General features: G+C 50.5%; 2 protein-coding genes across 2 annotated transcripts in view; both read left to right on the top strand.

Annotated features, from left to right (window-relative positions):
• The window catches only part of LOC309346391 (uncharacterized protein), a 131,037-nt gene that overhangs the window by 21,795 nt on the left and 82,691 nt on the right, over positions 1-26,551 (top strand). The gene's annotated exons all lie outside the window — the stretch shown is intronic.
• On the top strand, positions 54-4,620 carry LOC309346639 (maestro heat-like repeat-containing protein family member 7). Its single transcript, XM_081870526.1, has 3 exons — positions 54-1,194; positions 2,261-2,410; positions 4,067-4,620. Exons 1-3 carry the CDS (start codon positions 1,117-1,119, stop codon positions 4,223-4,225), a joined length of 387 nt encoding a protein of 128 aa, XP_081726652.1. The 5' UTR covers positions 54-1,116; the 3' UTR covers positions 4,226-4,620.

The raw sequence follows: 26,551 nt of genomic DNA, 5'->3' as shown, positions 1-26,551 counted from the left end.
GCTCTGTGGGACAAGGGCTGACTGTGCATCTCTCTCTCTCCACTTCTTAGGTATCCCAGGATTTCCCCCTTCTTGGACAGCTGGTGGCGCTCTTGTCCCTTCACCTCGCAGACAACGTGAAGGAGATTGGCCTGCAGTCAGCAGAGGCCTTGTACCATCTCCATTACATCATGATAGCCAAAATGGGTGAGGGGGATGCTGGGAAATGGCTTGTTTCTTGTAAGCCGCAGGGTGGGAGATCTGTAGCCCTCCAGAGGCTGCTCCAACTCCCATCATCCCTGAGTGTTGCCCATGCTGGCTGCTGCTGGGGTTGATCAGGGAGTTCAGGAGGGCCAGAATTGTGCTAGCACTGGCCTAACGCCAACACCCCGTTGGCCAGAGATGAGAGGGCAGTCTTGGGGGAGGAATTCACTGCTGATGTTCATCAGAAAAGCCTTCTGGACCTGACCAGTGGCCCAGCCCAGTCCAGCATCCTGTTCCCACAGGGGTTGATCAGATGCTTGTGGGAATCCAGCAAGCAGAATTCAAGCTCTTTCTACTCCTGTACTTTGCTGCCTCTGACCATGGAGGCAGAGCATAGCCATCCTGGCTAATAGCCATGGGTAGCCTTCTCTTCCATGAATTTGCCTCATCTTCTTTGAAAGCCATCTTGGTCCGTGGCCATCAGTGCCTCCTGTGGCAGGGAGTTCCAGAGTTTAGCTGTGCATTGCAAGAAGAAGGACCATCCTGAAACTTCAGTTTCATTGGAGGTCCAGTTGTTCTCATGTTATGAGGGCAAGAGAGAAAGCTTTCTCTCTCCACTTTCTCCAAGCCATACATTGTGTCTCCTCTTCCTCGCCGTTTTTCTAAACGGAACCGCCCCCCAAATGCTGCAACCAGCATTTGCTCCACAAGCACCCCAGTCCTTTTGGTTGCCCCCTTCTGAACCTTTTTTCCAATTCCGAATTATAATTTTTGAGGTGAAACCAATAATTGTTTTTGTTGGTCCCAGCGGGAAAACTGGAGGTTTTGAGCAGGGAGCACTAATGCTGGGTTCTTTTGCATGCATATTCCAAAACCCGACCCTGCTTAGGTAAGGAACTGGAGAAGAGGAGGAATAAAAATAAGAAAGGCAACATGGTCAGATGGGTCCGAGAAGACTTCTTCATCCCTGGGCCCTCTCTCTTCCACTACAACATCGCAAAAGTGGCCAAGGTAGGGGTGGCCTTTTGTACTCTTTATTGCTAAGACCGCAGCCACTCCCAGTTAGCAAAGATTTGCTCACTCGGGCCAACGGGGCCCTGCCCCACCAACTTCAGCCTGCCCTCAGGCAGCCCACGCCTTCTAGGGATGAGGGAGAGATTCAGAGCAGTTCACACTGGAAGCCAAAGCTATCAGATCAAGGCTTTCAGAAACAACAGGAGAACTGAAACACAACCCGCCTTTGAAATTCACATGTCCTTGAATTTCGCAATGCCAAACAGTGTGTAAAAAAATCCATGCGTGAGCTATTAGTGTAAATAACATTCAGAAATGCATTGTATTAGAATAAATTGCTCAAAGACAAGTGCCCGGTAGCCTAAACTGCATGCAGAATTCTACTTATTGAAATTCTACCAGGTGCTGGGAGACCTAGGGTTCAGATCCCCACTCACGAGTCAGTCACAGTCTCTCAGTCTAACCTACCTCATGAGACTAAAACGGGGAGGAGAGAGAACCATGCATTGCCACCTTGGGCTCCTCAGGGCGGAAAAAGAATAGGAAAAGTTGACTCATTCGATGCATCTTTCACAAGGCACTGCCAAGCCAGTGGACTATGCCAACCTTGTGGTGGGTGTTTTTGTTGTATATTAAGAACTAAACACACAGCCGGCAGGTTCCCACCCAGTCTGTTAGGCATTGGTTATATAACGGATAGCCACTATTATTCACCCTCTCTGTTCCTGGAGGGATTTTTTTTTAAAATTTTCTAGTCTGATTTTAGATTGAACCTCTTCATGTTCCAATGTCATAACCAATTTAAGATGTGGATCGAAAATAGCAAGGCGTCACCTGACTTTTAGTTTGGTTTGTTGTAAAATCTTTCAGCTACTTAAATAAACACATAAATAGAATCACCAAATTGTAGAGTTGGAAGGGACGTGGGGGTCACTTAGTTCAACCCTCTCAAGGCAGAGTGGAGATGTCTTTCACTTGGTTTGTGAAGGCACCCTTGGACTACTGAAACGTGGTCAGAGTGTGGAGCAGAAGAAAACTCCCTCTTCTTTCTTCTTTGTGCCAGGCTTTTGGGGAGCACCTCACGCCCAGCCAGATCAACGAAGTCGTGTTGAAGGCGATTGACAACCTGACAGTGGAAGACAGAGCCGTCTCTCAGGCTGCAGGAAAGCTCCTGAGGTCCTTCCTTGAGGAATGCGGCATGGAAATGGAGGACGTAAGGCTCAAAACGGAGGCAGGGGGAGCAGGTTTCCTCTAAATCAAACATTCTCTTCGGACTTAGAATTAGCTTGTTTCTGGGAAGTAAGAAGGCATTGTGTGGGAAGTAAGAAGAGCCAGTGTGGTGTAGTGGTTAAGAGCGGTAGACTCGTAATCTGGGGAACCGGGTTCGCGTCTCCGCTCCTCCACATGCAGCTGCTGGGTGACCTTGGGCCAGTTACACTTCTTTGAAGTCTCTCAGCCCCACTCACCTCGCAGAGTGTTTGTTGTGGGGGAGTTACAGATAGGTAGCCGTGTTGGTCTGCCATAGTCAAAACAAAAAATTCCTTCCAGTAGCACCTTAAAGACCAACTAAGTTAGTTCTAGGTATGAGCTTTTGTGTGCATGCACACTTCTTCAAATACACTGAAACAGAAGTCACCAGACCCTTTTATATAGTGAGAAGGTGGGGATGGGTATTACTCAGAAGGGTGGTGGGAATGGGTGATTGGCAGATAGCTGTGATGAGCCTGTTGACGACTCTTAACGACTGCAATAGGTCTTACAGGAAAAAGCAAGGGGTGAGAAGGTGAAAAGTGGCTTTGTCATGTATAATGAGATAAGAATCCAATGTCTTTGTTCAGACCAGGTCTCTCCATGGTTTTAAGTTTGGTAATAAGTTGCAATTCAGCAGCTTCTCTTTCCAGTCTCTTTCCTGCTTTTTCCTGTAAGACCTATTGCAGTCGTTAAGAGTCGTCAACAAGAAGAGAACCCAAAATGAAAAAAAGGATAAAATCTTGGAAAAAATAAAGGAAGGAGAGAAGAAGCTGAGAGCAAAACCAAAATCACAGGAGATCCTGAAAGAGATAAAGTTATATCAAGTACAATATATGAAATTGATGAACCAGGAAATAGAATGGAAGATTACAAAATTTTTGCAGATATTTTGGCTAAAAGATTAAAAAGGGTGTTAGTAGAAGAAATTCATAAAGACCAAGCGGGCTTTCTCCCGGGCAGACATTTGTCTGATAATACGAGGAATATAATTTATATTCTAGAAAAATTACAAGTGAATATCAATACTAAGGCAGTTTTGATTTTTGTGGATGCAGAGAAGGCCTTTGACAACATTTCTTGGAGTTTTATGAAGAAGAATCTACAGGGGATGGGGGTAGGTCAAGGTTTTGAAAATGGTATAGGTGCAATTTATTCAGAACAAAAGGCAAAATTAATTGTGAACAATGCAGTGACAGAAGAGTTTAAGATTGAGAAAGGAACACGACAAGGTTGCCCAATCTCTCCATTGCTTTTTATATCGGTCCTGGAGGTTTTGTTAAATATGATCAGAAAGGACCAATTGGTTAAAGGCATACAAGTGGGTGCTAAACAGTACAAACTGAAAGCATTTGCTGACGATTTAGTATTGACTTTGCAGGAGCCAGAATCTAGTACCAAAAGGGTACTGGAATTGATTCAAAACAAAGATCACCACAGCCAATCACAAACAAACAACCACACCCTAGGCCACCCCAACCTCTCTCACCACCAAAGGAACACAAGTGAACGGCAGAGAACCGGCACGAGTAACGCTGACACCAAACCCTACATACATTAAGCAAAATAGAAACAGGTTCACCACACTTTCTCATCCTGGTCTTCTTTTATCTTCTTCCAGCTGCCTATGGTTGTGAAGGAGATTTACAACCGTCTCCACCAGATCCCCGACACCCGCACTAAGGAAGTGACACTTTCGGCTCTTGTCAGCCTAGCCACCAAGCGCATGCAGCCGGTCGTAGACAGCCTGTTGGACTGTTCGATGGAGTGTGATGAGTAAGTTTTTGTGATGTGAAAATGGGGAGGGGTAGATTTAAGGGGTTTCTTAATTTATATTTATTTATATTGAATTTCGTACTTGCAAAAAATTGTGCTCCGAGTTGTGGTTTCTTTCTTTGCTAATGTATGTGCAATATAAAGAAAATATCAAAGGCCTGACTTTTTTTAAGAAAAGGAAAAGGGAAAAATTCTGTTTTGAAAAATTGCAGAAGTGCCACGGTGATCTGGAAGGCCTTGGTCGCTGATCAGTATTCCAGCGTCAAGCTGCTGAGACCTCTCCTGAAAAGGCTGCAGGATGAAGACCCCAAAGCGGAAGTCACTTCCAGGCGACGCAGCACTTCTCAAATGCCAATGGCGGTACGAAACCACTCAGTTTCTCTCTCCTGGATTGTTTTGAATGGGAGCTGGATGGGGCTGGGGGCTTCTTGCTGGGAGGGGGGTGCATCTTAATAAGTGGTCCATCCTGTGAGCACCTGCTTTGTATGCAGAAGGGCCCCAGCATCTCCATGTCGGGGAGTTCCTTGCCTGAAACCCTGGACAGCCACTGCTAGTCAGTGTAGACAACACTGAGGGAAATGGACCGGGGCTCTGAGTCGCGTCTGAGTCTGAGATCTTGATCTGACGATGACCTCTGCTGAATGCCGTTCTCCTGTCCTTGTCCCTCCAGGCTACCAACGCTCTGTGTCATATCCTGTCGTTCCCTGAGGCTGCAGGTATCCTGAAGAGCATGTTCCACCACCTGCTGTTTGCACTTAGCACTCAGATCTGTTTTGTCCATGAGGCGAGAAGAAGAGGTTCGAGGGCGGCAAGTCTAATCCCGGAGCCCTCTTCGCATCTCGATCCACTGATGTAAGGGACCTGCTAATGCATTTGGGGGGGGCCTCCCTTCTCTCTCTGACCCATAGTGGTGATGGCTCAGCTCTCCCCCAAGAGATAGGCTTCATTTGGACATGGAGGTTCTGCTTAGGTTAGATAGCTAGGAGACCCAGGCTTCCCCAACCCCTGTGCTCTTCAGTCACTTTGGACCACAACTCCCACCAGCCCCAGCCAGCACAACGGGGCTGAAGATGGGAGTTATTGTAGCCCAAAACATCTGAAGGACACTAGGATGGGAGAGGATGTTGGAGACTCTCCCGCACGATGGGCTGATTTGGGTGTGGTGGGACTCACGTGTCATGAAACCTTAAGTCTCCATCACAGCCGAAAGGTTGCCGCTTGTGCTGGAAACATGGGGGAGGCTGCAGGGGGTGATGGTTGGGGTTGGACTGCAAGATGTCAAGGACCTAAAACTCCCCAGATGAACCTACCCAGACCTTGCGCTCATCATCGGAAGCCCCTCTTCACATGCCTCCTCCACACAAGAAGGGGCCTTTTCTGTGGTGGCTCCCCATTAGTGGGTTGCTCTCCCCAGGGAGGCTTGCCTGGTGCCTTTAGATGCCAGGCAAAAATGGTCCTCTTCAATCAGGCCATTGGCTGATTAACCTCCTATGCCCTTTCAACTGTGTTTGTTAGAGGGAGAGGAGTTATTGGTTTGCTTTGGTTCTTGTTTTTATTCTGTATTTTGTGCTTTTTAACTTGCATTTTTATGTTGTGAACTGCCCGGAGATCTACGGGTGAAGGGCAGTATACAAATTTTTAAAATATAATATTCTTAATTCCTTCACTTGACTCAGGACCGCTGTGCAGGCCCTGAAACAACTGATTGGGCGTGTTGAATACCTTGACGAATTTGAGGTTTTGGGGTTGCAAAGCTGCTGGGATATGCTGTCAAGTCCAGAAAGCTTTTTCAAAGGCATTCGTCTTCTGGCAAGGTAAGAAGGTGAAAAGGACTGGCAGGTGAGGCATGAAGAGCAAGGCCTGCTTTCTGGGGAAATGGGGATAAACTTCTTATTTATTTCAGAAAATGTACCATATTGTTCACTCTATAAGACACACTTTCCCCCTCCTAAAAAGTAAGGGGAAATGTGTGTGCATCTTAGGGAGCGAATGCAGGCGGGAGGCTCTGCTCAGCGTTCAAGTAACCTGGTGGTGGTTGTTGTTGTGCAGGAACGCTGGGTGGTTCTTCCTGCCAGCTTCAGACTTGTGAATTCTTTGTCTCTTACTCTTATGTTTCAGGACTTTGTTCACCTCCTCAACAGAACAGTATAATAGGATTGCCCGATTGGCACGGAAATATATGTGCTGTCCGAACAACAAGAAGAAAGCCATTGGCATGGCGTTTTACTTGGAGGTAGGAACTGGAAACAGGGAATGCCTGTTCTAATGTTTCTAATGGTTTCTTTATTCCTCACAATTTAACTGTCAAATGTTCTTTAGTATTTACACATTTTTTATTTAATTGTACAACTTCAACTGCATTCACTGCTATCATGTCTAATATATATGGACAGTGTTTTTTTGATAGAAGATGAATGTATACATAATAAAAGATGCACTTACAGTGGCTTTGCTCCAACTTAGGGGATGTCCGACTCTGATACAGACACTTCCGTGACCTAGCGCGCAAGTTACTGCAGGCAGCAATCATACAGGTATTCCGTTAATGGATGAGCAAGTCTTCACCTTTGGAAGGCTGGTATAAGTTCATATGTATTTATTTTTGCCTGCTTTAAAGATTGATTTTTGTATGTCTGCTGGTTTATTATATATCTTTTTTTCTCTTTGTTCCGCTATGTATCGGCGTGGGGAGACATAATAACAACAACAACAACAACAACAACAACAACAACAATAATAATTCTTTGCTCGTCCAAATAAGCTTTTTTCATATATTTATTGAGGCCACTAAGTCTTTGAACTGAAGAGATTTCTCCAGTTTCAAGCGTCATCTCATGCTCTTTATGAGCCAAGTCCAAACCCTCCTGCAGTTCAGACCCAGCTTAGGATGTGTTTGGTTCAGCATGATTCCAACCAGCTCATACTCTTTCCTTCCCTTTCCAACCAAAATGTACCTGACTGTGAGAGCAGAGGTGAGTTAGATTGGGAGGGCCATGCCCAGCCCTAGAGGTTGGAAGGCGGGGTCCAGGCCCACCAGAAACCAGCAGAGAACTCCATAGTTCCAAATGGAAGCACCAGCCTAGCTTCTGCTGCAGCCACGTTGGGATGAGAAGGGGCAGGAGGGGTCATGCGTGGTGGGTGCTTCTTGCTGGAGACCATTGATTTGAAGTGAGCTGCTTTGGGGGCCAACCTGAATCAATCCCAAAATAACCCGTTCAAGAGGTGCTTTTTAGAAACTGAGCTCACACTAAAACTGTAAAACCATGAAAATATATGCTTATGAAATACATGATATTTGTTGTCTGATAAGGGGGGGGGGCAGCAGCTCTATACCTTCCATGGGTCACAACAAGCCTGGGGGTCAAAACAAAGCACCACCATCTCAGGTGAATATCAGGATTGAGTCCATTGCTCAACTTTATCTGGTGTCACTTAGGCTCTGCCAGTGAGACCACTTGTGCTGCTGCTGCTGCCACTGCCCTGTCTGGCTGTCAAAGCCTCAACGACCTGCGCTGCTGCTGCAGCACATTCTGACGGGCAAAGCCTCGATGACCTGCGCTGCTGCCGCTGCCCTGTCTGGCTGTCAAAGCCTCGACGACCTGCGCTGCTGCCTCTTCCTTTTCTGGTTGTCAAAGCCTCGAAGATCTGAGCTGCTGCCGCAGCCCCTTCTGGCTGTCAAAGCCTCGAAAATCTGCGCTGCTGCCTCTGCATCTTCTGGCTGTCAAAGCCTCGACGACCTGCACTGCTGCCTCTTCCGTTTCTGGCTGTCAAAGACTCGACGACCTGCGCAATAGCCGCTGCCCCTTCTGGCTGTCAAAGCCTCAACGATCTGCGCTGCTGCCTCTTCCTTTTCTGGCTGTCAAAGCCCCGATGACCTGTGCTGCTGCCGCTGCCCCTTCTGGCTGTCAAAGCCTCGACGATCTGCGCTGCTGCTGCAGCACATTCTGACGGTCAAAGCCTTGACGACCTGTGCTGCTGCCGCTGCCCCTTCTGGCTGTCAAAGCCTCAACAATCTGCGCTGCTGCCTCTGCCTCATCTGGCTGTCAAAGCCTTGACAACCTGCGCTGCTGACGCTTCTGGCTGTAAAAGCCTCGACGACCTGCTGCCGCTGCCCCTGCTAGCTGTCAAAGCCTCGACGATTGGTGCTGCTGCCTCTGCCTCTTCTGGCTGTCAAAGCCTCGACAACCTGCACTGCTGCCTCCGCCTCTTCTGGCTGTCAAAGCCTTGACGACCTGCGCTGCTGACACTGATGCTTCTGGCTGTCAAAGCCTCGACGACCTGCGCTGGTGCCGCTGCCCCTTCTGGCTGTTAAAGCCTCGACGACCTGTGCTGCTGCCTCTGCCTCTTCTGGCTGTCAAAGCCTTGATGACCTGCACTGCTGCCTCTGCCTCTTCTGGGTGTCAAAGCCTCGACAACCTGCACTGCTGCCTCCGCTTCTTCTGGCTGTCAAAGCCTTGACGACCTGAGCTGCTGACACTGATGCTTCTGGCTGTCAAGGCCTCGACGACCTGCGCTGCTGCCGCTGCCCCTTCTGGCTGTTAAAGCCTCGACGACCTGTGCTGCTGCCTCTGCCTCTCCTGGCTGTCAACGCCTTGACGACCTGTGTTGCTGCCGCTGCCCCTTCTGGCTGTCAATGCCTCAACGATCTACGCTGCTGCCTCTGCCTCTTCTGGCTGTCAAAGCCTCGATGACCTGCACTGCTGCCTCCGCCTCCTCTGGCTGTCATAGCCTTGACAACCTGCGCTGCTGACGCTTCTGGCTGTCAAAGCCTCAACGATCTGCGCTGCTGCCTCTGCCTCTTCTGGCTGTCAAAGCCTCGACAATCTGTGCTGCTGCCTCTGCCTCTTCTGGCTGTCAAAGCCTGGACGACCTGCACTGCTGCCTCTTCCTTTTCTGGCTGTCAAAGCCTCGACGACCTGCGCTGCTGCCTCTTCCTTTTCTTGTTGTCAAAGCCTCGAAGACCTGGGCTGCTGCCGCAGCCCCTTCTGGCTGCCAAAGCCTCAACGATCTGCGCTGCTGCCACAGCCTCTTCTGGCTGTCAAAGCCTCAACGATATGCGCTGCTGCCTCTGCCTCTTCTGGCTGTCAAAGTCTCGATGAGCTGAACTGCTGCCTCCGCCTCTTCTGGCTGTCAAAGACTCGACAACCTGCGCTGCTGCTGCTGCCCATTCTGGCTGTCAAAGCCTCAGCGACCTGCGCTGCTGCCTCCGCCTATTCTGGCTGTCAAAGCCTCGACGACCTGCACTGCTGCCGCAGCCCCTTCTTGTTGTCAAAGCCTCGACAACCTGTGCTGCTGCCTCTGCCCCTTCTGGCTGTCAAAGCCTCGACAACCTGTGCTGCCGCCTCTGCTTCTTCTGGAAGTCAGAGATTCGATGACCTTTGCTGCTGCCGCTGCCCCGTCTGGCTGTCAAAGCCTCAACGACCTGCTCTGCTGCCGCTGCCACTTCTGGCTGTCAAAGACTCGACGACCTGTGCTGATGCCTCTGTCGCTTCTGGCTGTCAAAGCCTCAACGATCATCGCTGCTGCCTCTGCCTCTTCTGGCTGTCAAAGCCTCGACGACCTGCACTGCTGCCTATTCCTTTTCTGGCTGTCAAAGCATCAACGATCTGCGCTGCTGCCACAGACCCTCCTGGCTGTCAAAGCCTTAACGATATGCGCTGCTGCCTCTGCCTCTTCTGGCTGTCAAAGCCTCAAGGTCCTGCACTGCTGCCTCTTCTTTTTCTGGCTGACAAAGCCTCGATGACCTGCGCTGCTAACGCTTCTGGCTGTCAAATCCTCGACGACCTGCTGCCGCTGCCCCTTCTGGCTGTCAAAGCATCAACGATCTGCGCTGCTGCCACAGACCCTCCTGGCTGTCAAAGCCTTAACGATATGCGCTGCTGCCTCTGCCTCTTCTGGCTGTCAAAGCCTCAAGGTCCTGCACTGCTGCCTCTTCTTTTTCTGGCTGACAAAGCCTCGATGACCTGCGCTGCTAACGCTTCTGGCTGTCAAATCCTCGACGACCTGCTGCCGCTGCCCCTTCTGGCTGTCAAAGCCTCGACGATCTGCGCTGCTACCTCTGCTGCTTCTGGCTGTCAAAGCCTCGACGATCTGCGCTGCTGCCTCTGCCTCTTCTGGCTGTCAAAGCCTCAAGGTCCTGCACTGCTGCCTCTTCTTTTTCTGGCTGTCAAAGCCTCAATGACCTGCGCTGCTGCCTCTTCCTTTTCTTGTTGTCAAAGCCTCAATGACCTGCGCTGCTGCTGCAGCCGCTTCTGGCTGTCAAAGCCTCAACGATCTGCGCTGCTGCCACAGCCTCTTCTGGCTGTCAAAGCCTCAACGATATGCGCTGCTGTCTGCCTCTTCTGGCTGTCAAAGCCTCGACGACCTGCACTGCTGCCGCAGCCCCTTCTGGCTGTCAAAGCCTCGACAACCTGTGCTGCCGCCTCTGCCCCTTCTGGCTGTCAAAGCCTCGACAACCTGTGCTGCTTCCTCTGGTTCTTCTGGAAGTCAGAGACTCGATGACCTTTGCTGCTGCCGCTGCCCTGTCTGGCTGTCAAAGCCTCAACGACCTGCTCTTCTGCCACAGCCCCTTCTGGCTGTCAAAGCCTCGATGACCTGCACTGCTGCCTCCGCCTCTTCTGGCTGTCGAAGCCTTGACAACCTGCGCTGCTGACGCTTCTGGCTGTCAAAGCCTTGACGACCTGCTGCTGCTGCCCTTTCTGGCTGTCAACGCCTCATCGATCTGCGCTGCTACCTCTGCCACTTCTGGCTGTCAAAGCCTCGACGACCTGCGCTGCTGCCTCTTCCTTTTCTTGTTGTCAAAGCCTCGATGACCTGCGCTGCTACCGCAGCCCCTTCTGGCTGTCAAAGCCTCAACGATCTGCACTGCTGCCACAGCCTCTTCTGGCTGTCAAAGCCTCAACGTTATGCGCTGCTGTCTCTGCCTCTTCTGGCTGTCAAAGCCTTGACATCCCGTGCTGCTGCCGCTGCCCCTTCTGGCTTTCAAAGCCTCAACGATCTGCGCTACTGCCGCTGCCCCTTCTGGCTGTCAAAGCCTCAACTTCCTGCGCTGCTGCCACTGCCCCTTCTGCCTGTCAAAGCCTCGACGATCTGCACTGCTGCCTCTGCCTCTTCTGGCTGTCAAAGCCTCGACAACCTGTGCTGCTGCCTCTTCCTTTTCTGGCTGTCATGGCCTTGATGACCTGCGCTGCTGCTTCTTCCTTTTCTTGTTGTCAAAGCCTCGATGACCTGCGCTGCTACGGCAGCCCCTTCTGGCTGTCAAAGCCTCAACGATCTGCACTGCTGCCACAGCCTCTTCTGGCTGTCAAAGCCTCAACGTTATGCGCTGCTGTCTCTGCCTCTTCTGGCTGTCAAAGCCTTGACATCCCGTGCTGCTGCCGCTGCCCCTTCTGGCTTTCAAAGCCTCAACGATCTGCGCTACTGCCGCTGCCCCTTCTGGCTGTCAAAGCCTCAACTTCCTGCGCTGCTGCCACTGCCCCTTCTGCCTGTCAAACCCTCGACGATCTGCACTGCTGCCTCTGCCTCTTCTGGCTGTCAAAGCCTCGACAACCTGTGCTGCTGCCTCTTCCTTTTCTGGCTGTCATGGCCTTGATGACCTGCGCTGCTGCCGCAGCCAATTCTAGCTGACAAAGCCTCAACGATCTGCGCTGCCGCTGCTGCCCCTTCTGGCTGTCAAGCCTCGACGATATGCGCTGCTGCCTCTGCCTCTTCTGGCTGTCAAAGCCTCGATGTCCTGCGTTTCTTCCGCTGCCCCTTCTGGCTGTTAAAGCCTCAACGATATGCGCTGCTGCCGCTGCCTCTTCTGGCTGTCAAATCCTTAATGAACTGTGCTGCTGCCTATGCCTCTTCTGGCTGTTAAAGCCTCGATGACCTGTGCTGCTGCCTCTGCCTCTTCTGGCTGTCAAAGCCTCGAAGACCTGCACTGCTGCCTCTGCCTCTTCTGGCTGTCAAAGCCTCGACAACCTGCACTGCTGCCTCCGCCTCTTCTGGCTTTCAAAGCCTTGACGACCTGCGCTGCTGACACTGATTCTTCTGGCTGTCAAGGCCTCGACGACCTGCGCTGGTGCCACTGCCCCTTCTGGCTGTTAAAGCCTCGACGACCTGTTCTGCTGCCTCTGACTCTCCTGGCTGTCAACGCCTTGACGACCTGTGCTGCTGCCGCTGCCCCTTCTGGCTGTCAATGCCTCAACGATCTACGCTGCTGCCTCTGCCTCTTCTGGCTGTCAAAGCCTCGATGACCTGCACTGCTGCCTCCGCCTCCTCTGGCTGTCAAAGCCTTGACAACCTGCGCTGCTGACGCTTCTGGCTGTCAAAGCCTCAACGATCTGCGCTGCTGCCTCTGCCGCTTCTGGCTGTCAAAGGCTCGACGATCTGCGCTGCTGCCTCTGCCTCTTCTGGCTGTCAAAGCCTCGACAATCTGTGCTGCTGCCTCTGCCTCTTCTGGCTGTCAAAGCCTGGACGACCTGCACTGCTGCCTCTTCCTTTTCTGGCTGTCAAAGCCTCGACGACCTGCGCTGCTGCCTCTTCCTTTTCTTCTTGTCAAAGCCTCGAAGACCTGCGCTGCTGCCGCAGCCCCTTCTGGCTGTCAAAGCCTCAACGATCTGCGCTGCTCCAAAGCCTCTTCTGGCTGTCAAAGCCTCAACGATATGCGCTGCTGCCTCGGCCTCTTCCGGCTGTCAAAGCCTCAACGAACTGTGCTGCTGCCTCTTCCTTTTCTGGCTGTCAAAGTCTCGACAACCTGCTCTGCTGCCGCTGCCCCTTCTGGCTGTCAAAGTCTCAACAATCAGCGCTGCTGCCTCTGCCTCTTCTGGCTGTCAAAGTCTCGATGAGCTGAACTGCTGCCTCCGCCTCTTCTGGCTGTCAAAGACTCGACAACCTGCGCTGCTGCCTCCGCCTCTTCTGGCTGTCAAAGCCTTGACGACCTGCGCTGCTGACACTGATGCTTCTGGCTGTCAAGGCCTCGACGACCTGCGCTACTGCCGCTGCCCCTTCTGGCTGTCAAAGACTCGACGACCTGTGCATCTGCCTCTGTCGCTTCTGGCTGTCAAAGCCTCAACGATCATCGCTGCTGTATCTGCCTCTTCTGGCTGTCAAAGTCTCGATGAGCTGAACTGCTGCCTCCGCCTCTTCTGGCTGTCAAAGACTCGACAACCTGCGCTGCTGCTGCTGCCCATTCTGGCTGTCAAAGCCTCGACAACCTGCACTTCTGCCTCTGCCTCTTCTGGCTGTCGAAGCCTTGACAACCTGCGCTGCTAACGCTTCTGGCTGTCAAAGCCTCGACGACCTGCTGCCGCTGCCCCTTCTGGCTGTCAAAGCCTCGACGATCTGCGCTGCTACCTCTGCTGCTTCTGGCTGTCAAAGCCTCGACGATCTGCGCTGCTGCCTCTGCCTCTTCTGGCTGTCAAAGCCTAGACAATCTGTGCTGCTGCCTCTTCTTTTTCTGGCTGTCAAAGCCTCGATGACCTGCGCTGCTGCCTCTTCCTTTTCTTGTTGTCAAAGCCTCAATGACCTGCGCTGCTGCCGCAGCCGCTTCTGGCTGTCAAAGCCTCAACGATCTGCGCTGCTGCCACAGCCTCTTCTGGCTGTCAAAGCCTCAACGATATGCGCTGCTGTCTGCCTCTTCTGGCTGTCAAAGCCTCGACGACCTGCACTGCTGCCGCAGCCCCTTCTGGCTGTCAAAGCCTCGACAACCTGTGCTGCCGCCTCTGCCCCTTCTGGCTGTCAAAGCCTCGACAACCTGTGCTGCTGCCTCTGGTTCTTCTGGAAGTCAGAGACTCGATGACCTTTGCTGCTGCCGCTGCCCCGTCTGGCTTTCAAAGCCTCAACGATCTGCGCTGCTGCCACAGCCTCTTCTGGCTGTCAAAGCCTCAACGATATGCGCTGCTGTCTGCCTCTTCTGGCTGTCAAAGCCTCGACGATCTGCGCTGCCGCTGCTGCCCCTTCTGGCTGTCAAGCCTCGACGATATGCGCTGCTGCCTCTGCCTCTTCTGGCTGTCAAAGCCTTAATGAACTGTGCTGCTGCCTTTGCCTTTTCTGGCTGTCAAAGGGTTGACGACCTGCGCTGCCGCCTCTGCCCCTTCTGGCTGTCAAAGCCTCGACGGCCTGCACTGCTGCCGCTGCCTCTTCTGGCTGTCAAAGCCTTAATGAACTGTGCTGCTGCCTATGCCTCTTCTGGCTGTCAAAGGGTCGACAACCTGCGCTGCTGCCGCTGCCCCTTCTGGCTGTCAAAGCCTCGACGGCCTGCACTGCTGCCGCTGCCCCTTCTGGCTGTCAAAGCCTCGAAGACCTGCGCTGCCGCCGCAGCCCCTTCTGACTGGGAATCTGGAGACCCATTAAAAATCACAGGTGGGTGAAGCCTGTGAACATGGGATTCGGCGGGCACCCTTTGCACCTCCCCTACCCGCGGGGAAACCCGGTTTCAGGTATCCGGAGCGACGTGGGGTGAGCGGCACGGTGCTTCGAATCGACTGCTTCTTCCACGGAGCGAAGCCGCTATGCTGTTGCCGGAGAGCGCTGACTTTTTTCTTGTGGACAATTTGACTTTAAAGCAACTACCCATGAGTAGAGCTGAAGCAGGAGAATTGAATTTTTAAACGTCTAATTTGGTATCGAAACGGGGAGGTTCAACACAGGAAGTCCGCCTTCCCCTTTTGTAACTAGACTGAAGCAACGAGGCTGCAAGCTGAAGTCTTTGAAAGCCTATCGTAAAGGACTAAATTTCCATTGGTAAAAAACATTAAACCCCCCTTGGAGGCCGGAGAAGGGGGGAGGGAGTTTTGGACGGAGCATGTCTGCAGGAGAGAGCGAAGAGAGTTAAAATACCACTGCTCCGACCCTGGAAACGGGCTGGTAGCAGGACTGACGTTCATTGACAGTGATTAGAATGTTCATTGACAGCTAGCTAAATAAGAGAAATACATTGTTTCCACTGTCTCTGTCTGCTCTTAAAAAGGAGTAAAAGTAACTGAAAATTGAAACTAACTTCATTGTTTGAACTGTGTTTAAAAGGGGACATTACGGATTAATATAAATAGAAACTGTTTCCCCCTAGAGGAAGCTTTTGAAACTGTTACAAGTGCTGGGCTGGGGGAATTTCCAGCTGCAAGATAAAAAACTGTGTGACTCTGGGACTGACCTTGAATCTTTTAAGTGTTATGGCAAATGGAAAGGAAAAAACAGACCAGTCAATTCCTGAAAAAACATTAAGGTCTGGGAAGACTTTGCAGCAACCCAGGAGAGCCTCAACATCAGCCCCCCTGCCTCTTCAGCTGCTGTACCAGCATACTCAAAATCAAGAGGAATGTCAACAGAAGAGGCCTTAGCGGTTGCATTAAGCAAGATAAATGATTCATTGTAACAGCTTAACAAGAAAGTGGATGTGGCAACCACTAAAATTGATTTAGTATAAATAATCTGGGTCAAAAGGTGAATACCAATACAGAAACCATTCAGAAATTGATACAGGAATCTACTTTGATACAGCAGACTGCGGAGGAAGCCAGGGAAAAAGCTGTTGCTGTGGAATGTAAAGTAACACAACTGGAGAGAGAGAGAGTCCCAGCCCTACAGAGGCAACTTGATGACCATAAGTTGAAGCTTGCTATGATTGAACTTAAAGAAAAACAGACAAATCTGAGGATCAGAGCTTTACCTGAATTGGAGAAGGAAAGTTTGATCAGAGCTTTACCTGAATTGGAGAAGGAAAGTTTGATAGACTTTCTCACGCAGGAATTTGCCAACTTTTGGGACTTGGACTTGGGCCGAGAAGAGTTTAGAATTGTGAAGGCCTTCAGACTTGGAAGAGGAGGGAAAAAAGAGAAGAATAGAATAAGAGATTGCTTGATTACCCTCCAAATCAAAGAAGAGAGAGACAGAATATTGGGTTGGCACTACCAGAAGAACTTAGAAGTACAACAGTCAAGAGTGGAAATTTTTTAAGACATCCCGAAATATCTCTTGGATCTTAGGCCTAACTACAGAGACTTGGTTGCCCTGCTGAGAAGGAATAAAATCATCTTTAGGTGGGAGTTTCCCCAAGGTCTATCTTTCAGTTTCAAAGGAAGGAAAATAAAAATAAGATCAGTAGAAGATAAAGTAAAGTTTTGTATAAATACGAAGAAGATCTGCAGAAGGAACTTGGAAAAGAGCCACGAGCATCGGATAGAAGATCACCAGATAGAGGACTAGAGCAAAGAGCATCGGATCACCAAATAGAGGAATATTGGATATATCAGCATTACCCTTTGGATTGGATCCCCCAGTGAACGTGTCACCAACACCACCAACAGAAGAGCAAGCATTGGGCGCAGTTGGAGGAATATCAGTGTAATTACATCATGGCGTTGCAAGTTTTGAGCTGGAATGTAAATGGACTGAACTCCCCAGAAAAAAGGCGGAGAGTCTCATTTATTGAAAAAAGAACAATTGGACTTGAACTGTTTACAAGAAACACATGTGATAAGGCTACACAGGAAGATATTGAGTAATAAAAGATTGGGCCATGAATTTATCTCATCAGATAAAGTTTAAAAAAGAGGAGTGGTCCTTTATGCAAAGGAGAGCCTATCACCGAAATTTATATTCAAAGATGACCAAGGAAGATTTGTTGCAATTGAAATTCAATCACAAGGAGAGCAGTTCTTGATAGTAGGCATCTATGCACCAAATGAAGGAAAATCGGAGTTCTTTAAGAAGTTACATGAGACTCTGATGGATTATATGGACTATAATATGATTTTGATGGGAGATATGAATGGAGTGGTGTCTACAAATATGGACAAGGCACAGAGACAGGTAGTCACTAAAGATGGTAGACTACCTGTCAGAGCCACCCTGGGTCCCAGCTCACAAGAGACCAAAGTCCAGTCCAAGCTATATACAAAAGGTTTTATTGAAGATCATTGTCGTCATTACATCCAAACTCCGTGGCTCCGCATCTGTTACCCTTAGATGTTAGAAGTCCCCTCTGAGTCCGTCCCTCCCCTGCACCAATTTAAGAGGCTTGTGCTGCTCCACCTTTTCCTCTCTTTCCTTTTCCGCAGGGTCTTCCTGCCCCCCTGTGTTCCCTCCTTCCGGGACTCCCCAGAGGCTGAGTCTTCTCCTGCCTGCTCCCCCCTCCTTCGTGCTTTGGCACCAGGCTCCTCCCCAGAGCTCTCCCCACTTCCGCGCGCCTCCACATTTGAACTTGGCGCGCGTACGTTGCTCCTGACCTTCCTTTCAACAGCCACACTGCTCCCGGTACTGCTTTCCGCCCCTTCCGGCAGGACGTCTTGCCCCGATCTCCTTCCCCCCTCTGCTCCTTGTTCTGTTCCTCCCGACACACTGGTAACTCCACCCTCTTCACTCCGTTCCGGTGGAGAAGCCGGTCCCGATCTCCAACTCCCACTGGCGGTTCCCCCTACGTTCCCCTGCTCCTGACTGCTTCCCCCTTGGGCTCCCCTTGGCTTGACCAGGGGGGCTCCCTTTTGGGAATCCTCCGATTCACTGGATGGACTCATGGACCATCTCGGGTCATTGTCGTCCTCTTCCTCGTCAGCCTGGAATCCTTCTCCCTCACTCTCGGTCTCCTCCCTCCTCTGCGCCTCTCTCCCTGAACCCCTGACATCCATCCCCCCCTCGAAGCCCCCCCTTCCCCCCTCCCCCCCATCGGGTGCGGGTTGTGGGAACTGCAGCTCCTCAGAGGTAGATGCAGGATACAGTTCGGCTACGTCCATGTCCTCTGCTGGCAGCTCGGTGTACGTGTGTTCGAATTCGGGTTCTTCACCCAAAATGTTCGCAGTTCCCTCTTCCATTGCTACTTCGTCGGGTGCTGCCGGCCAAGGCCCCTTCAGCCATTTCTTGCGCCAGGCTTCCTCTGGTTGCTCATCCCACCAATAAGAGGGCTCTGTGTCCACCCCCGAACACGATCCCCTGGGCGAGTTTGAGTCCGGCGTTCTTTCCTCGGCTGAAGAAAAGCCGTGGAAAGTGCTGCCTGAACATGTGGGGGTAAAGAGCCAGTCATCGAAGTACTCGGCTGGCATGGGTCTATGTGGGAAAAGGGCATGGAACTCGTCCTTTAAAAGAGGTTCGTCTAAAGCGTAGTCCGGCACCCACCCACTGGCACTGACTGGTGCACCCTCTCTGACTAGAAAGTATTCTATTCCCTCTTCCCCCCATCTCGAGTCCAGGATCTCTGTGACCTCGTTGAGTGGTTCGACCCTAGGCGATCCCTCCCTCCTAGGTGACTCTGTGCGTGGCTGCGGTACTGTTTCAGACTCCTGAAACCTGTGCGGGGCCTTGTAGGGAGTGAGCACCGACCTATGAAAAACCGGGTGGACTCTGGAACCTTCGGGGAGGGCCAGTCGAAAAGCCACGGGGTTGATCTTAGCCTCCACCTGGTATGGTCCTAGCTGCCTGTGCCCTAGCTTCTTCTTGGCCAACGACTTGGCTGGCATCGCCTGGGCCGCTAACCACACCCAGTCCCCCACCTGGATGTCCTCTCCCACTCTTCTGCCTTTGTCTGCCTGCACCTTATATGCTTGTTTGGCTAGCTCCAAATGTCTCCGCAGCTCCTCGTGCACCTCTTGTAGTTCTGCAGCGAACTGGTCGGCCTCTTGCGGCTCCCCCTCTCTTGGTGCTACGAACCCCGGGAAGGTCCTGGGATGACGTCCATTGTTCGCGAAGAACGGCGTCACCCCCGTCGACGCATGCTTCGTGTTGTTGTAGGCAAACTCCGCCATCGGTAGGTAGTCCACCCAAGCTGCGGGTCGCTGATTTGCGTAACATCTCAGGTACTGCTGCATGATCGCGTTGACCCTCTCGGCTTGGCCGTTGGTTTGTGGATGTCTTGCCGACGCTAGGTTGATCTTGACGTGCAGGATACCTAGGAGCTTCTGCCAAAAATTGGAAATAAACTGGCGCCCCCTGTCGGACAGGATGGCCCGCGGCAGCCCATGCGCCCGGAACACGTGGTCGATGAAGAGCTTGGCGGTCTGTTCCGCCGTCGCCACCTTCGCGCAGGGAATGAAGTGCGCCATCTTGGTGAACAAGTCCACCACCACCAGTACCGCCGTCTTGCCTCTGGAACTGGGCAGGTCAGTGACGAAGTCCAGCGCCACCCTCTCCCACGGTTGCTGTGGTGTTTCCAGTGGTTCCAGTAAGCCCGCCGGCTTCTGGTGTACTGGCTTGGACCTCTGACAAGTGTCACATCTGGCGACGTACTCCGCTACTTCTCCTCGCATCTGGGGCCACCAAAAGTCCCTGGCCACCAGTTCCATTGTCTTCTCCCTGCCGAAATGGCCCGCACTGGGAGCGTCGTGCAACTGCTGCAGAACCTTTGCTCGGAGCTCGTCGCTCGGCACGTAGAGGGCACCCTTGTGAGTTAACAGTCCGTCGCGTAACTGGAACTCATCGTCTCTCAGCGAACCCCTACGCAGCTCCTCTATTTTGGATTGTGCAAACTGATCTACCTGCAACGCGCGTCGTACCGCGTCCAGGTCGACAGCGATGGCAGCGCACGCCCACGCCTGCGGTGCAAAAATGTGCCTGGCTGCTATTGGCGCCGCTTCCTCAAGATATTGCGGTTTCCTGGAGAGCGCATCGGCTATAACGTTGGAGTCCCCTGGGACGTACTCTATCCTGAAGTCGAAATCCGCGAAGAACTCTGCCCAGCGCATGTGTCTTTGGCTCTGGAGTTTCGCCGTGCGCCAATACTCTAAGTTCTTGTGATCCGTGCGGACCTGCACTGTGTGCTTGGCTCCAATGAGGAAATGTCGCCACGCTTTGAACGCTGCGTGAATGGCTAACAGCTCCCTGTCCCATATGGTGTAGTTTTGCTCCGCTTTGCTGAGCTTTCTGGAGTAAAAGGCACCGGGTCTCCAGTTTCCATGTGGATCTTCTTGCAGGAGTACGGCTCCAACCGCTCTGTCTGACGCGTCGGTCTCTACTCGTATGGGCTTGCCTGGATTCACGTGCAGCAGCTGCTCCTCGGAGGCGAAAAGGCTTTTAAGCTTCTGAAAAGAGCACTCCGCCTGTTCCGTCCACACGAACCTCTTTTTCTTGGAACTGAGAGTGTCCGTGATCGCTGCCATCTCCTTTGCAAAACCTCTGATGAATTTGCGGTAGAAGTTGGCGAAGCCGATGAATCTTTGGACTTCCTTCCGATTGCGAGGGCTCTTCCAGTCCAACACCGCGCGGACCTTGGCGCTGTCCATGGCCAGCCCCTTGTCGGACAGCTTGTAGCCTAGGAAATCCACGTCCGTCACATCAAACTGGCACTTCTCTAACTTGGCGTAGAGCTTGTTCTCCCGTAGTCTCTGCAGGACTTCCTTTACGTCCTTCTCATGGGCCTCCTCCGTTTCCGAAAAGATCAGGATGTCGTCGAGGAAACACACGCATTTCTTGTAGAGAAGTCCCGCTAGCACGTGATGCATAAATGCTTGGAAGACGTGAGATCCATTTTGGAGACCAAATGGCATAACTCTGTATTCGTACGTGCCCAGAGGCGTGAACATGGCCGTCTTCCACTCATCGCCCTCCCGGATGCGTATGAGGTTATACGCTCCACGCAGATCCAATTTGGTGAAGATCTTCCCCTTCCTTACGGTTGCCAGGAGATCATCTATCTTGGGCATGGGGAAGGCCTTGGGTTTGGTCTTACTGTTTATGAATCGATAGTCCACAATGAGTCTTTTTTGGGGCGTGTCCTTTTTCTTTACAAAGAAAACAGGACTGCCCCCCACCGCTTTCGATTCTCGGATGAATCCGCGCTTCAAATTGTGCTCTATGAACTCCCTGAGTTCTTGCATCTCGTCCTCAGACATGGAATACAGCTTTGCAGTCAGCAACTGCGCCGCTGGCACCAGGTCGATGGCACAATCATAAGGCCTGTGGGGCGGCAACTGGTCAGCTTCCTTCTCGCAGAAAACCTCCAGGAACCCCTCGTACTTGCGGGGTACTGCCTGCACCATGCCAAGTTGCAACTGCTGCTCAGCTCCCTCCTCCTGGCTGGACTGGATGCAATGTTGAGCACAGTACGATGAGCAAAAGGTGATCTGCCGTTGGTACCACGCTACAGCAGGACTGTGTCTCTCCAGCCAACTCATGCCTAATACTATAGGCGTGTCTGAAAGGCGGGTGACATTGAAGCTGATGACTTCTCGATGATTTCCAATCCTCATCACCATGGGAGGCGTCTGTTGCACAACTTGTCCTCCTAGCAATTTCCTGCCATCCACCGTGACTACGTTCAGAGGTGTTGTCGCTGGCAGAAGCGCTATGCGATGCTGCTTGACAAAGTGCGTCCCCACAAAATCTGTGTTGCTCCCAGAATCAATCGTGATGGGGACTTCCAGGGTGGTTCCATTCGGCAACTGAAGTGTTGCAGTGAGCTGCACCGCTGGCTTGGGTGGTAAAGGGTCTGTGCGTTGCAAAAGCGCTGGGGACTGCTCTACAGATTCGCCTGGCTGAGCCCCAGCAGCTCTGCTTCCAGCCAGGCACTGTCGTTTCCCTGAGGTTGCTCTGCTTGCATCATTTCTGCTGCAACAGTTGCTAAAGCTGCAGTGTGTTTCTGCAGCCTCTGGGGACACTCTTTCGCCATGTGCTGTGCACTGTCGCAAATGTAACACTTCCTGGTCCCTCCAGGAGGCTTTGCCTTTACTGCACCGGAAGCTGGGGCTCTGGCTGTTGCTTGAGCCTTAGCACCACCAAGTTCCATGGGCTCCTCCCCCTGCCTTCCCAGTGGCGAAGGATGTGACTGACTGAACTCCCTGGGGATGAAAGAAGACGTCCTCGCTGGTGGACGCACCTGACGTTCTTCCTCAGTGTGCCAAGGACGTCCCTCGTGCCGTATCCCAATCGCCAAAGCCCTCTGCACAAGCTCCTCCAGGGTCTGGGGTCTGTCTCCCCTGGCAAGTTCATCCTTAATGGGACCGCTGAGCCCCTCCCAGAACAAATCCCTCACAGGTGCACAATCCTTCTCCCAGCTTAGCGCAGTCAGTAAAGCAAAAAATCTGGAATGGTACTGACGCACAGTGGCTTTGCCTTGCCGCAATCCAAAAATTTCCCTGCGTGCAAGATCCACATCTACAGTTGACTGGAAGCAGGCATCCATCGCTTTAATGAATTCATCTGCATCGCGGCGGGCAGGGCCATCTTCACGCCACAAATTGCGCAACCAGTCTCTGGCCGGCCCATGCAAGTGAGAAACAATAAACCCCACTTTCTCCTCCTCATCTTTAAAGTCATGACGAAGCAAGTGCAATGCATACAAAACGTCTGCTCTGAAACTGGGGTAGTGCTTCAGGTTCCCATCGAAGTGGGTGACTAGGCTGCCCCCCCTCCGTCCAAGTCCAATCCCCTCTGATCTGGACCCTGGGAACCCTTCCCTGCTTGCACGTTCCCACCTTGTTTGCAGGTCCTGGCAGCGCTTCTCCATTTCGTCATGCTTCTTCTGAGACGCAAGGACTGCAGCAGTGAGTTCGGAAACTGTAGTTCGCAGCGCTGTCAACTGCTCCTCCGCACTCATGGCTGTCACCGTTCGTGAGCTTTGCAAAAAAAAAAAATTTGCGTTCTTTGGAGGGGACTTACTGTCAGAGCCACCCTGGGTCCCAGCTCACAAGAGACCAAAGTCCAGTCCAAGCTATATACAAAAGGTTTTATTGAAGATCATTGTCGTCATTACATCCAAACTCCGTGGCTCCGCATCTGTTACCCTTAGATGTTAGAAGTCCCCTCTGAGTCCGTCCCTCCCCTGCACCAATTTAAGAGGCTTGTGCTGCTCCACCTTTTCCTCTCTTTCCTTTTCCGCAGGGTCTTCCTGCCCCCCTGTGTTCCCTCCTTCCGGGACTCCCCAGAGGCTGAGTCTTCTCCTGCCTGCTCCCCCCTCCTTCGTGCTTTGGCACCAGGCTCCTCCCCAGAGCTCTCCCCACTTCCGCGCGCCTCCACATTTGAACTTGGCGCGCGTACATTGCTCCTGACCTTCCTTTCAACAGCCACACTGCTCCCGGTACTGCTTTCCGCCCCTTCCAGCAGGACGTCTTGCCCCGATCTCCTTCCCCCCTCTGCTCCTTGTTCTGTTCCTCCCGACACACTGGTAACTCCACCCTCTTCACTCCGTTCCGGTGGAGAAGCCGGTCCCGATCTCCAACTCCCACTGGCGGTTCCCCCTACGTTCCCCTGCTCCTGACTGCTTCCCCCTTGGGCTCCCCTTGGCTTGACCAGGGGGGCTCCCTTTTGGGAATCCTCCGATTCACTGGACGGACTCATGGACCATCTCGGGTCATTGTCGTCCTCTTCCTCGTCAGCCTGGAATCCTTCTCCCTCACTCTCGGTCTCCTCCCTCCTCTGCGCCTCTCTCCCTGAACCCCTGACAACGGTGTTTTGTTATTTTGGTCTCATTACATACACTTTGCAAATTCTGGGTCAATATGCATTTATACCAAAGAACTTGAAATAAGTGAAATCCAAGATTCTTCTTTCTTTGTAGATGGAACCGAAAACAACCCGTTTTGCTTTGCTATTTGTACACTGCTTTGCTTTTTGTGGGTGAATGAACACAGAAACAACCAACAACACCATGCGAATTGAAAGAAGCCCAAGCAAAGCTTATTCATCGTATAGAAACGCATATAGAAGCGAAAAGGTGTTTTGTTATTTTGGTCTCATTAGATACACTTTGCGAATTCTGGGTCAATATGCATTTACACCAAAGAACACGACTTGAAATAAGCGAAATCCAAGATTCTTCTTTCTTTGTAGATGGAACCGAAAACAACCTGTTTTGCTTTGTTTCGGCAATTACACTTTGCTTTGCTATTTGTGGGTGAATGAACACTGAAACAACCAACAACACCATGCAAATTGAAAGAAGCCCAATCAAAGCTTATTCGTCTTCTTTATACGCATATGGAAGGAAAAAGACGCTGTCTTGTTATTTTGGTCTAATTACATAAACTTTGCTATGAAAGAAAAATGAAAGAAATGAAAGAAAATGAAAGAAAAATCAAAGCTTATTCGTCCTCTATTGAGATGGAACCAAAACACCTTTGCTTGAATTGGGCTGATACCAAACATGACACGCTGCGATTTCTGGGTGAATGTGCATTCTAACCCCCCAAAAAAACAATTGGAAATAAGCCGCATCAGAGCTTTATCATCGTCTTTATATGGAGACCGAACCCAAAAAGCCTTTTTGCTTTGGTTGGGGGTGATTCTGGTGCACACCCAAAACACCTGCGAATTGAAAGAAGCCCAAGCAAAGCTTATTCATCGTGTAGAAACGCTTATTATAGAAGCGAAAAGATGGAGTTTTGTTATTTTGGTCTCATTACATTCACTTTGCAAATTCTGGGTCAATATGCATTTATACCAAAGAACTTGAAATAAGCGAAATCCAAGATTCTTCTTTCTCTGTAGATGGAACGGAAAACAACCCGTTTTGCTTTGTTTTGACATTACACTGCATTGCTATTTGTGGGTGAATGAACACAGAAACAACCAACAACACCATGCGAATTTAAAGAAGCCCAAGCAAAGCTTATTCATCGTATAGAAACGCATATAGAAGCGAAAAGACGGTGTTTTGTTATTTTGGTCTCATTAGATACATTTTGCGAATTCTGGGTCAATATACACCAAAGAACACGACTTGAAATAAGCGAAATCCAAGATTCTTCTTTCTTTGTAGATGGAACCGAAATGAGACCAAAATAACAAAACACCGTCTTTTCGCTTCTATAATAAGCGTTTCTACACGATGAATAAGCTTTGCTTGGGCTTCTTTAATTCGCATGTTTTTTGGGTGTGCACCAGAATCACCCCCAACGAAAGCAAAAAGGCTTTTTGGGTTCGGTCTTCATAAAAAGACGATGATAAAGCTCTGATGCGGCTTATTTCCATTTGTTGTTGTTGGGGTTAGAATGCACATTCACCCAGAAATCGCAGCGTGTCATGTTTGGTATCAGCCCAATTCAAGCAAAGGTGTTTTGGTTCCATCTCAATAGAGGACGAATAAGCTTTGATTTTTCTTTCATTGTTCATTCACCCACAAATAGCAAAGGGAAATGTATTAAGCCAAAACAGGTTGTTTCGGGTTCCAACTACATAGAAAGAAGAATCTTGGCTTTCCCTTATTTCAAATCGTGTTCTTTGGTGAAAATGCACATTGACCCAGAAATCGCAAAGTTTATGTAATTAGACCAAAATAACAAGACAGCGTCTTTTTGCTTCCATATGCGTATGAAGAAGACGAATAAGCTTTGATTGGGCTTCTTTCAATTTGCATGGTGTTGTTGGTTGTTTCAGTGTTCATTCACCCACAAATAGCAAAGCAAAGTGTAATTGCCGAAACAAAGCAAAACAGGTTGTTTTCGGTTCCATCTACAAAGAAAGAAGAATCTTGGATTTCGCTTATTTCAAGTTCTTTGGTATAAATGCATATTGACCCAGAATTTGCAAAGCGTATGTAATGAGACCAAAATAACAAAAAGCGTTTCTACACGATGAATAAGCTTTGCTTGGGCTTCTTTCAATTCCCAGGTGTTTTGGGTGTGCACCAGAATCACCCCCAACCAAAGCAAAAAGGCTTTTTGGGTTCGGTCTTCATAAAAAGACGATGATAAAGCTCTGATGCGGCTTATTTCCAATTGTTGTTTTTGGGGTTAGAATGCACATTCACCCAGAAATCGCAGCGTGTCATGTTTGGTATCAGCCCAATTCAAGCAAAGGTGTTTGGGTTCCATCTCAATAGAGGACGAATAAGCTTTGATTTTTCTTTCATTGTTCATTCACCCACAAATAGCAAAGGGAAATGTAATAAGCCAAAACAGGTTGTTTCGGGTTCCAACTACATAGAAAGAAGAATCTTGGCTTTCCCTTATTTCAAATCGTGTTCTTTGGTGAAAATGCACATTGACCCAGAATTCGCAAAGTGTATCTAATGAGACCAAAATAACAAGACAGCGTCATTTTGCTTCCATATGCGTATAAAGAAGACGAATAAGCTTTGATTGGGCTTCTTTCAATTTGCATGGTGTTGTTGGTTGTTTCAGTGTTCATTCACCCACAAATAGCAAAGCAAAGTGTAATTGCCGAAACAAAGCAAAACAGGTTGTTTTCGGTTCCATCTACAAAGAAAGAAGAATCTTGGATTTCGCTTATTTCAAGTCGTGTTCTTTGGTGTAAATGCATATTGACCCAGAATTCGCAAAGTGTATCTAATGAGACCAAAATAACAAAACACCGTCTTATTCGTCTTCTTTATACGCATATGGAAGCAAAAAGACGCTGTCTTGTTATTTTGGTCTAATTACATAAACTTTGCGATTTCTGGGTCAATGTGCATTTTCACCAAAGA

This window comes from Podarcis erhardii (assembly GCF_964252035.2).
Source record: "Podarcis erhardii genome assembly, chromosome: 7".
Lineage (NCBI taxonomy): Eukaryota > Metazoa > Chordata > Lepidosauria > Squamata > Lacertidae > Podarcis > Podarcis erhardii.
This window is presented reverse-complemented; position numbering and strand designations above follow the sequence as displayed.